Source organism: Strix aluco, chromosome 12 (assembly GCF_031877795.1).
Source record: "Strix aluco isolate bStrAlu1 chromosome 12, bStrAlu1.hap1, whole genome shotgun sequence".
In the NCBI taxonomy this organism is placed as follows: Eukaryota; Metazoa; Chordata; class Aves; order Strigiformes; family Strigidae; genus Strix; species Strix aluco.
The window spans coordinates 5,785,218-5,797,034 of record NC_133942.1 but is presented as its reverse complement, the minus strand read 5'-3'; the positions used below and the strand labels follow the sequence as shown (position 1 = coordinate 5,797,034).

The following is an 11,817-nucleotide window of genomic DNA, read 5'->3' as shown; positions in this document are numbered from 1 at the left end:
ATCACTTGGCAGCTTCATCACTGTCACAACCTCACCAGTTCTTACGGGCAGGATGGAGCCAAGTGATGCCCAAGTGATGCTCATCCCAGCTACATGGGGACCCCAAGCAGAATTGGGGGGACTGTCCCCACCTTGTACCCTGCCAGGGATCCGAGGGTGCTGTGTCCCCCCCAGGGCTGCATCCCATGGGAGCAGAGACAGAGGGGCGGTGAGGCGGGATGTGCCGCGTCCGTATGGAATGGTTTTTTTTATTACAGTTTTAATCTCACAGTCGGTAGCATTACATGAGAATAAAGCACTGGACAGGACTGGAAAAAAAGGCCTCTGGAGACAGCATGCAAACATTGCAACGAGTTTAAAGCAAAACAACCCAAAAAAAAGCGTCTTGCGGGGACGCGGCCGCACTCTCCCGACCGGGCAGCGAGTCCAGCGTCTCCCCTTTAACCATCACTTCTGTCGTTGGGGTTTCCTTTTCGTGTGTCCGTTTCATTGGCTTATTTATTTTATTATTATTCTTCTTTTATTAACCTTCTTCTCTCTCTTTTTTTTCTTTTTTTTTTTTTTTCTTTTACTTACATTAAAAAATAAGATTCGTACTTTAGTAAAATGCCCAGCGCTTAGCTGGGTCCTGCTTGAAATAATAAAAAACAACAAAAAAAACCAACAAAATAAACCCCAAAACTGAGAAAACAAAAAAAAAAAACACCACCCAAAAATCCAAAAAAAACCAAAATAGCCTGGGAGACCAAAAAAAACCCCAAAACCTGAAAAAAAAAAAAAAAAAAAAAAAGACTGATTTGGAAGTTTGGAAGCAACCAGGAGAATTGGGGGGTGGGGGAGAAACACCCCCAGGGCTCCCTCCCGGCCGCTCCCGGTGCGGGGGCCGGGCAGGGGGGCTGCCCACACCCTGTCCCCCCCCAGCGTGGGTCCCCTCCGGCTGCTGGGGTGGGCGAGCCCCCCCCTCACAGGTAGAGCTCCTTCTCTTTGATATGCACTAGCTGTTCGCGGAGCTGGTGGAAGGACGGCCGGTGGCCGGGGTCCAGGGTCCAGCACTTCTTCATCACCTCGTAGACGACGGCGGGGCAACCGTCGGGAGCATCCATCTTATAGCCCTTCTCCACACGGGGTACCACGTCCTTCAGGGGCTGGGGGTACAGGGGAGGGGTTTCAGGATGGGGGGGTGTGTGGGTTTCCCCCAACAAACAGAGGTTCAGCCCCCCCCCCCCCCCCAAAACCAGCCCTGAGGGGAGGGGGGTGGTCCTCACTTACGATTCTCGGATAAGGCACTCGCCCGAAGGAGTAGATTTCCCAGAGGAGGATCCCGAAGCTCCACACATCCGACTTGGTGGAGAATTTCTGGAGAGAGGGGACAGAAGCCCTGTGAGCGGGCTCAGGCAGGGATGGGGGGGCAGCAGATCTTCCCCACCCTCAGGGCAGCCTTTTTTGGGGGTCAGACAGCAGGAACTAGGGCTCAAGCACCAGCTCTGCATGAAAAATTTAGGGCAGCCCAGGATGTGCCCCCTTCTTCCAGCCTCCACCACGTCCCCACAGCCCAGGACCCTCCTCTCTTGTCACCCACCTTTTCTCTAAGTGCTTCTGGTGCCGTCCACTTCACCGGCAGCTTCCCCGTGTCCTGCGTGGAGGAGGCTTCCTTGGTCAGCCCGAAATCGCTGACCTTCGCGATGTTGTCCTCCGAGACCAGGACATTCCTCGCCGCCAGGTCCCGGTGGACAAAGTTGTTGGCTTCCAGGTACTCCATGGCTTCACAGACATCTCTGGTTGGGGTGGGAGGGAGACAGGGGTTAGCCAGGTGGCCCCAAAACGCCGGTGGGGGCAGGTCAGGGCGGTGGGCATGGCCAACCCTTGGTGCCTCTCGCTGCCGTACTTACAAGGAGAATTTCAGCAGGCAGTCTGCACCGAGGACCGACCGCCCGCGCGACCGCAGGTAGTCTACTAGGCTGCCCTGGAGGGATGGAGAGAGACGGTGCCACCAGGGTCAGCATCCCACCCGCTGCCCCCTCCCACGCGGGGCATGACCCAGGGACGACGTCGCTCCCTCAGAGCCAGCGATGCCACCCCCAAACACCATGGTGGCCCCAGGGAGATGTCACCCAAGCTGGGACAACCCAGCTGGGTCTGCCAGGGTGAAGCCCTGGGACCCTGGGGGGTACTGGTGAGGAGGGCGAAGGGGGCAGGTGCCCGGGGTGAGGGTCTCACCTTGGCCATGTACTCAGTGACGATGTAAAGGCCACTCTTCTCCTCCACGATCACCCCCAGGAGCTGCACCAAGTTGCTGTGTCGGAGCTGCCTGCGCGGTGCGGGAGGGCTCAGGGCAGGGTTTTGGGGAGAAGGGGGGGCTCCCACGGTCCCTGCAGGGCATTGGGGACCACCCGCCTCTGCTTGTACGGACAGAGGTGCCCCCTCCCTTGCATCGTCCCCGCCTCCGGTAACACTCACGTCATCACGGACGCCTCTGCCAGAAAGGCTTGCGCTGTGGCATCGTTTTTAATGCACTTCACGGCGACTTTGTTCCCCCGGTAATCCCCCAGCATCACATCTGCGAGCCAGGAGAAACGGGCACGGGAGGCACTGGGAAGCATCCCGGCCTCCTGCGGCCCCACCATCACCCTGGGGGGGGTGGCAGAGGAGCCCCCCCTACCCTTAGGGCCACCACAGTGTGGGGGACGCAGGGCTCACCTCCGAATTCCCCTTTGCCGATGATCTGCAGCAACTTGAGGTCCTTCATGTTGAGGGCCCAGCCGCCTGCGCGGGGGAGAAGGGAGAGTGAGGGGGTGCTGGGGGGGGTTCCCAGGAGCCGGGGAAGGGACACGGTCACTCACTGCGGGAGAACTCGTCCTGTGCTGCCACTGTCCCCTCCATCACCTTGGGTTTGATGAGGCGGGTGCAGAGCCCGTCCGCGTCCGTGGTGTAATGCTGGGGGGAAACGGGGGGTGAGAGGCAGACCTGCCACTGGGCCACCACAGCCACGGCGGACAGGCAGCGGTGTGGATGACACCCTGGGGTGGGGGGTCCCCGCCAAGGCGATGCGGGGCTCGGGGATCCCACCAGGTGGCAGCACGAGGCCACGGATGGGCCCAGTGGGGGCTCACGGTGGGGGGGCATCCCTGTCCCTCCACCTGGTCCCTCTGTCCCCTGCGCATCCTGCCCTGTCCATCTAGCCCTGCCTCTGCCCGCCCCCCCCCCCCCCCCCCCCCCCCATTGCCCCAGGGGTCTGTCCCCAGCAGCCCCAACCCCTGGGTTCAGCAGAGAAGGTCCCACCATCTCCTGGGCTCCACACCTGCAGCCCCACAAGCTCTGACCCATATGCGTGCGTCCCCAAGCTCACACCTATGGTCCCCAGGGCTGGCTGAGGGGGACAGGAGCGGTGGCAGCTCCTGTCGGCAGGTGAGACCTCACCTCCACCAGCTGCATGAGATTTTCGAAGTAGACCTCCTCGTCGATGCTCAGCTTGCTGGAGGAGTAGATGATGCGGTAGTGCTCCACCTTCCCCTCGCAGCTGACGCACAGGGTGTAGTCCCCGGGGTAGTTGGTGCTCTCCCGCACCAGGAAAAGCCCTGTCTCGGGTGGGTACAGCAGCCGCTCTGCCTGCTCCCGCGTGATCTTCCCGTGAAACCACCTGCAACGGGGCACATAGGGCAGGTCAAGGACCGAGGATGTGCTGGCCGGACCCCCGTGGGGCTGTGTGTGGGGGGGATGGGGATGTGGAGCAGCCTTCAGCCCTGCCTGCACGGGGCCAGCTTGTCCGTGCTCCTTGCTGCCGGCATCCACCCCACAACACAGCTCCTTCCTGCTCCCCAGCCCAGGACTCAGCCCCTCCACACCCCCTTGGGGGCTTCCTCCCCATGGCAGCCCCGGCTCCTCTAGACTGGGGGTCACTGGTGGCTCTGGGATGCAGCAGGGACATCAAAACCATCTATCCATCTGTCTGTCTGCCTGCCTATCTCCTGTAGACCCCATTGCAACCCCCCTCCTTTCTCCCAGCAGCCTTTACAACCACAACTTTGGGTAAAAGACCCATTCTGAAATGCGATCCAACCACCCATCACCTTCCCAGCTCCGCAGGCAGCTCTAAAGGTGCTCAGAGCCTTCCCCAGAGGCAGCAGGTCCCAAATCAACGCCGCTGGGAAAGCCCCTGCCCCTTCCGCCCTTCAACCTCGCTAAGCCCCGCGGGTGATGCTGCTTCTGTTGGGACACGGAGTCAATGGGGTCCTTGGTCCGACACAGAGGGGGTGCTCCAGACCAAGCCAGCTCCCCCCAGATTCGCCTCGGCAGAGTCCCCAGTGGATACTCACGGCATGAGGCTGAGCTTGATCCCAGCTTTCACTCCTTCCCGCTTCTGCACGTAGTTAGCAGGGATGATGCCCTCCCGGCCAACCTTGTTCTTCGCCTTGTACCAATTGGGATCCTGCGGGGACAGCAGAGACGTCACGATGAGCCTGTGGCCCCTGGAGATGGCAGTGACCCATCAAAGGAGCCCACGTGGGTGTCAGCGCTGCCCCTCCTGCCCCAGGCAGCTGCCTGTGCGTCCCCAAGCACCCCGACACCCCCTGCCTGGCTGCAGGCAGGATGGGGTGGGCAGGGGACAGCTGCAGAGGGCAGGGTTGGTGCTGGGGCCAGCAGACCCCGATGCTGGTGGCCCCACGGGGGTCACTGCGATCCACCCCCCAGGCTGCCGGGCATCCCGGAGGCCCCCGACCCACGGGCCCCTCTTTTTTCCTCCCCCAGCACCAAGCACAGCATTGCTCCCGGACTGTGAGCCTCTCCCCTCCCTCCTCCACCTCCCGGGAGGCACTTGAGAGGCTTACATTTTGGAGAAACCTTAACTAACGAGGCCAGGAATTAATTAACCAAACATGTGGCCCGATTCCTGCCCTGCTGGCTCTGCGGGACTTCCAGTGGGACCAGGGGATCCCACCGGCACAGCAAACCCCGCGTCCCTGTCACAGGATGCAGGGATGCTCCCGGCATCTCATGGAAATCCCGGCACGGGGGGCGTCAGCAGCCGCCGGGGGGGCCGTGGGGAGGCGATGGCCTTACCTTGGTGACAGCGACAATGGTAAGGACGTCTCCTTTGCTGAAGGGCAGGTCCTGCTCGGCGGTACCGTGGAAGTTGTACTTGGCGATACATTCTGTACCGGACGGCCAAACGGCCTGGCCGGGGAGAGGGGGAGGGCATCAGAGCCCAGCTGGGCGCATCTCCCACCCCCGGCCCCCCTCGACCCACGGGGACCCCCACTGCGGGCATGTGGGGCTCCTGTCCCTCTGATGCAAATCCAAACGGGATTCACTTAAACCAGAAGCAGTTGGGGGGATTTTGGGCAGCCAGGGGAGCTCAGATGGTGTTTTTCTGTTGCGATGGGGACGGAGAGGGGGACACACACACAAAACCGCAGGTCCCTGCTGTGCTGAGCTTCTGCAGGAGCACCGGGGGACAGGGACAAGTGTCCCCATGTCCCTCCTGGGCCCTGGGGCCACCTCCGAATGGCTGGAGAGCCCGCTCCATCCCTGCCTCTCCTCCCCGCCCGGCGCTTACCTGCATCCCTGACATCTTCTCAGGAGGTTGGGGGGCGCAAATCTCACAGGGGGGACACGTCACTTGGTACCATGAGACCTGGAGGGGGAAAGGACAACTGAGAAGCGGGCACGGCGGGGGGGGCTGTGTAAGGACAATGCACAGGGAGCAGCCCCCCCACAAAGGAGGCTCCTGGGCCACGCGATCATCACTTCTACCACCAAGAAGGGAAGGGGTCCTGTCTGAGGCGCTGCTTCCAAAACGGCCCCAAATGAATGTGAAAGTGGGAGCTCTGGGTCCGCTCAGCCCCCCCCTGCAGTCAGGGACCAGTCCGGCACGGAGCTGCTCACCCGGATTATGAGGTATTTGCATGGATACAGCTTCTTAAGAGCAGAGGTTTTACATTCTGCGTGGCCACCGCAGCATCTGCATCAACAATCCAAGGGAAAAACCAGCACGGTACAGAGGGACGGAGATGCCTGGGGGTGGGAAGGGAGCAGAGAGGACTTCCAGCAGCAGCTGAAGCCCGTTCCCCAGCCCAGGGTGGTTACTGCACCGTGGTGGCCAGCTGGGAACCAGCAGGGAGAAGCTTCAAACCCCTCTGGCTTTGCAAAATCCCCCCCCCCCCCGCCTCATCCTGCAAAGCCTCTTCCTCCCACCTCCGGGCTGATCATGGTCCCTGCAGCACCAAGGGGGGAAACCGAGGCACGGGGCAGCGAGGGGGTCCAGCCAGCGAGGGGCAGCTCCCCCGAGTCCCACGCTCATACCTCGGCAAGCATCCCAGTCCCCTCCCCGGCAGCACTGGGGGCCACGTAGCCGGAGCCCCACTCTCCCACGGTGCCCTGTGACCCACGTGTGGAAACATCCAGCCCTGGGAGCTTCCCAGGCCCAGCATCCAAAAGAAATAAAATAAATCTATTCCCTGCAGGATAAAACGCATTGGCGCTCTGGAACACAGGCGCTCCCACCCGCTCCTAAATCCCAGGGGGATGCACTGACACGGGGTGCTGCGCTCCCCCCCCAGCAGCGCCCCGAGGCCCCGCGCTGGGTCGCATCCTGCTCTGGTGCGTGGGAGGGGAACAAACCCAGCTTTATTCTCGCCGCTTCGACCCCCGGGAAGAGATGAAGTCACCGGCCCCAGCATCAAACCAGGCTTTCTTGGGCCGGGGCGCCGGGGTCACGCCGGGCTGGGGGCACGGAGCGGGACGCGCAGGATGCGGGCAGGGCACCCCTGCCCGTGCACCCCAAAACCCACCCAGGTTAATTCAGTGTATCGATTCGGGGCCATCAGCGGCCACCGCTTCCAGCCCTGCTGTCAGCAGCTCAAAATATTTTGGGAAGGAGGAACTGAAACGAGGGGCAAGGCCAGCAGAGACGGGAGGAGGAAGAAGATAAGGGGCAGAACCATGGGGAGGAAGAGAGCGGGTGCGAACGTGGCCCCGTTTCCACCGCAGCCATGGCTGGACCCCTCCGGAAAAGGCGTCACACTGCCACCACCTCCTTCACCTTCCCCCAGAGCGGGGACACATCACAAGTCGCTTTATTTTTGGTATCAGAGAGGAGAAATAGAGGCTCAGATGCTCACCCTAAGGGCAGAGTTTGGGGACCCAAAGCTGAGCGCTGGGGTTTCCAGCGAAGCCCATCACCGCAGCGTCTGGGCTCCATGCGTCGGGTTGGTTTTCTTCCCAGCCAGCACTGGGGCTGTTCATGAAGAAAAGCCTCTCGAGATGGCACCCAAACCCACCTTGAAGAGCCCGTGGACGCTGCCACAGAGGTGGCCAGGACCCAAGGGAGGGCAGTGCTGGGTGACGCTGCACCGCAAAGCATCAGCTGGGAATGCAGCCCCCCAAAACGGCCCCAGCTCAAACTCTCCTTGTTTGCAAGCTGATTTTTGGTCAAATTCTGAATTTACACCTGGTGTGGAGCAAAAATTTCAGCAAAAGGTCCGGATACCACAATCTGAAACACAGCCCAAGAAAATAGGGAATAAACTACACCCCTCCATCAGTCCATAGAGGGAATCGGCTAAAATCTGGAAGAAGCTAAGAAGAGGTGTCCCTGCTTCCCTGCGGAGGGAATTTCCCATCGCTGGTGTTTTCGGCCCTGTCCCCCATCCGGCACCCTGTGGGGATGATGAGAAAGAGCCGGCCCTGGGTGTTGCTCAAGGAGCAGCTCATCCCCAAAGCGCTGAGTCAGCACTTCCCACCAGCCGGGCACTCCAACGTCACTATTTTAAAATAACGAAAGGACAAAAAGCAGCAGGATGGAGATTTCATCCTAGATGTGACTCCAGATGGAAAATTCTGGCTGAGGTTTGCCCACCGGAGCCGGGTCGGGACTCCAGGGAGCATCACCTGGATGCCCAAGGGTCCATCCCAACACCACGGCTCATTTGGAGGCTGGAAAAAACACCTTCCACGCCGTGTGAGAGCTGGATCTTTCCAATCCTGAAGGCCGGTTGTTTGGGCTTTCAGCTCACGAGTGTCACCAGCATTTATATTTTATAAATGCAGAGAGGATACAAAATTTATAGCCTGCCTTCGGGCTTTCAAGCCTTTATAAAGAGTATTTTTTTTTCCTCTTTTAAAGAGGAAACTGTCCCAGCAAACCCCGCCAAGAGGAACACGCTCCAGCCAGTCCCTGCTTTTTTACCTTCCTGGACCGTGGACGTTCATGACATCAGACGGTGGCATTGTTATAAATATAGCACAAAAAATTTGCTTATCAGTTTTACAGGGGGAGGCAGTTAACGGCACCGGGAACTGCCCTTTGCAGAGCCCCTAATGCCCCCTCCTACGGTTTGGTGCAGACCTTCTTCCTTCCGAGCGTGACTTTTAAGCAGCAGCCTGATTATTTTTTATTTTTTTTTAAATCGTTACCTAATTTCTGCCTCAAAGCTGAGGCTTTCCGAAGAGGAGGAAACCACACACCCCCAAGAGCACCGAGCGCCAGGGCCGCTGCCAACCGGCCCCCCGAAGGCACCGCTGCCTGCGGTGGCCTCATGTGACAGCCAGCGGTTCCTGCCGAGCGCGTCACCCGCCGTCACCCAGGCCGGCACCAACCTCGTGCCCGCGTTCGCTTCCGCCATCCCGGCTTATCCCTATGGGATGCTGGGTTGGGAGAAGGATGCAGTAATTCCGGCATGGATCCAGAGCCTAAAGGCAGCATCCCCTGCCCTCCCCGCCGGCAAGCTCTGGGAAAACACCGCTACCGACGCTTCTCTCTTAAAGCAGAGGTGATTCCCCAAGGAGGATGCGTAGCAGCACAAGTCAGCTTGAAAAAAAGAAATAATAATTTAGAAAAATAGCCAGGGAGCAGCCTGAGCAATTCAGCAGAGCCGAGTGCTAGGTTTGGGTATTTTCAGCCCTGCCAGGCGAGGGTTTCATTCCCCTGGAACCTCCCCATCCCCAAAGAGGGGCTCAGGGAAGCAGCTGGGGCGCACAGGGGAACCCAGCAGCTTTTTCTCTGCGGAAAACCACCTCCCTTTCTTCCCCACCCTCCGCCCGAGCATCCTTTGAGCCGCTGCACCCAGGCACCCCAGTGAGGCACCCCAGTGAGGCACCTCAGCCCGACACTGCACCCCAAGAAGGGCCGAGGTTCGTGCTCATCCCCACTGCCTCCCTCCCAGCCCTGCTCCTGGATTTCCCTCCGGGAAGCCCAGCTTGACAGCCAAGAGCCCGGGAAGGCAGGCACGGCAGGCACAGTGAATACCTTTGCCACCCTGATAATCCAAAGGGCACCGGGGAAACGAGCTGGGGAAATCTTTCCTCTTGTTAATCACCAGTCAAAATCGTGCTGTGCCAAACCTGCAGGCGGGCTGCGACCAGCACCTGGGGGTAATTTGGGACCCCCGGACCAAACCCCACCGGAAGAGCACCAGCACCATGAGATGGGTTGGGGGAAAGATGCTACATTTCCATTTCAAACCCAGTTAGCCAGAGGGAAACAGGGAGCAGACCCTGCCCAGGACCAGCTAAGGACAACTCTATTTTAAATAAAAGTTTAGTTGTAGATGGTAGGAAAGCTTCGTTCCCGTCAGAAATAGGCACGTGGGCGCCATCCGCATCCACCCCGCTCCACTCATCCATCTCACCCTCACCGAAACATCTCCCAACGCTCAACAACCCGAGTTTCTTTAAACTTCAAAAAAAAAACCAACCCAAAACCAGACAACATCCTCACTCTCTCCAAAAGATCTTATCTCCTGTTATTACAAGTAACACCTACGATTACTATAATCGAAAGAAAAACGTTCCTCCTTTATCTCATCAGCGAGCTGGCTGCGTTTGCAGGGAGGGTTTCGCTGCTGCTCCCCCAACCCAGCCTCGAGTGGGTGCCCCACAGGGGAAAAGGGGGAGTCTTCCTTTTTTTTTTGGGGGGGGGGGTAGCTTTTCTTCTTTTAAAAAGAAAAAGAGAAGATGCTGCTGTTCAGACCGCGGAAGGTGCCTGGGGGATAGTTGGAGGCAGGTGGAGGCCCGGAGAGATGCTGCTCCTGGCGTCCCCATCGTGGAGGGGTTTTCCTGGTCCTCCTCTTTCCTACAAAAAACCTCATCAGGGCGATTTTCCGCCCTTGTTACCCCACAAATCGCCCCGGCATCTCCCTCCCAGGTCCCAGAGGGTGTCAGGGCGTCCCCAGGGACGGGCACATGGCGCAGAGAGGAGCAGCTGCCCCGGCGTGGGCTCGGGGCACGCCAGGATGCGGCTGAAAGGTTTTTTTGCAAACACCCACCCAAAACCGAAAAGACAGCGGGGGGAGGCAGTGGTCGCACGGCAGAGCGCACCCCAAAACTCCCTGGGTTCACACGGACAGCATCCCAGGGGGCTTATCCCAGTGTCGCTCCCCATCGTGAGGCTTTGCTTCATCACTACCATCCCGCCAGGGCTCAAAGAGGAACGGGAGGATGGAGACCCCCAGGGATGCTCCTGCATCCCTCTGCCACACTTCCACGGACCTCTCTGGCCACGCTCCGCCTTGCCAGGGTGGGCTCCTGCGTGGGTCTGGTGGGAACAAACCCTGTGGCAGTGTGGGGGGCGGGATCCCCTCTGTCCTGAGAAGGTGGCAGCCGTCCCCCTCCTCCTGCTCCCTGGCCCTCGCACCTTCGGTTTTAATTATTTTTACTTTTTTTTCCGCACGATGGCACAGCCCCTTTTGCTCTCGATAAACCTACAAGCAACAGCCGCAGCTATAAATAACCCGTCACTGCCTTATTGACCAAAAAAAAAAAAAAAATTATTTGCTGCCAGCCCCTTTTGACGCCCAGACCGCGCTCCCTCCTTCCGCCCCAACTGCTCTCAAAAACCCCGCCAGCAGCTCGGGGCTCGGCCTCACGGTACCAAAACCGGCCCCGGCCTTTGTATGGGAAGGGGATGGAGTGGGGGGAAGAGGTGGCAGCCCCCCGGCCGGGTAGTGGGTTTGGGGGGGGAGGCGACAGCCCCCCCAGGAGAAGGGGATGCTGCCGGGGTCCCTGGCGCTCTCCATCGCCGGAGCTGGAAGGATGCGGCCCCCCGGCTGGGGGGTGATGGGGACCCTGGGGACAGTCGCCGAGCGGCCTGTGATGGGGTCACCCACCAGGTCAAGCGGCACGGAGGCGGCTGTACCCCGCGCATCCCCCCCCCGCACCCCCCCGCCTCCCCCGGCCCGCCCCGCAGGCCCCATTGTCTGGGCTCCGCGGCCGCCGCGCTCCCGGCCCCCGGCCCCGCTCCGCCCCCCCCGCTCCCCGCGGCGGGGGCGCTGCCCCCAAACACGGGGGGATGCGGCGTGGGGGTGGGCGAGCACCCCCCGATGTCTCCCCGCCACCCCCCCCACCCCCCCGGCGCAGCGGGGGTCCCCGGGGCGGCGCGGCGCGGGGAGCGGCACTCACCTCCCTCCGGGCAGGGGGCTCAGCCCGCCGCCGGCTGCTCCATGCGGCGCTGCCGGGGGCCTCCGGGCTCGGCTGGGCCGGCGGGGGGGCGCGGGGGGGCGGAAGGGGCGGAGGAAGCCGGAGCCGCCGGAGCGGCCGCCGCCGCCGCCGCCGCCCGGCGGGGCCGAGCCCGGTGCGGCGGGGAGCGGGTGCGGCGGGGCCGGGAGGGGGGTGGGGGGGTGGGGTGCGAGGGGGGGGAGCGGCGCGTCCGCCGCCCACCTGGGGCCGGGCGAGGGGCGCGGGGTCCGCCCGGGGCGGCGGGGCCTGCTGGAAGGAAGCGGCGCCCGGAATCGGAGCGCCCCGAGCAGCGCGCCTGCGCCGGCACGGCCCGGCCCGGCACGGCACCGCACGGCACGGCACGGCACGGCGGGGCACGGCGGGGCA

General features: G+C 61.3%; 1 protein-coding gene across 2 annotated transcripts; it reads right to left on the bottom strand.

Annotated features, from left to right (window-relative positions):
* Nucleotides 1–221: 221 nt before the first annotated feature.
* CSK (C-terminal Src kinase) lies at nucleotides 222–11,513 on the bottom strand. Of its 2 annotated transcripts, none has more exons than XM_074837596.1 (13): nucleotides 11,395–11,513; nucleotides 5,555–5,632; nucleotides 5,059–5,172; nucleotides 4,314–4,426; nucleotides 3,418–3,637; nucleotides 2,841–2,934; nucleotides 2,698–2,763; nucleotides 2,458–2,557; nucleotides 2,218–2,308; nucleotides 1,890–1,963; nucleotides 1,580–1,775; nucleotides 1,270–1,356; nucleotides 222–1,145 (listed from the first exon to the last, which is right to left on the bottom strand). In XM_074837596.1, exons 2-13 carry the CDS (start codon nucleotides 5,567–5,569, stop codon nucleotides 963–965), a joined length of 1,353 nt encoding a protein of 450 aa, XP_074693697.1. In that variant the 5' UTR covers nucleotides 5,570–5,632; nucleotides 11,395–11,513; the 3' UTR covers nucleotides 222–962. The 2 variants fall into 2 exon arrangements, with proteins under 2 accessions (XP_074693697.1, XP_074693698.1); XM_074837597.1 differs by lacking the exon at nucleotides 11,395–11,513 and adding an exon at nucleotides 5,884–5,959.
* Between the last annotated feature and the right edge of the window lie 304 nt (nucleotides 11,514–11,817).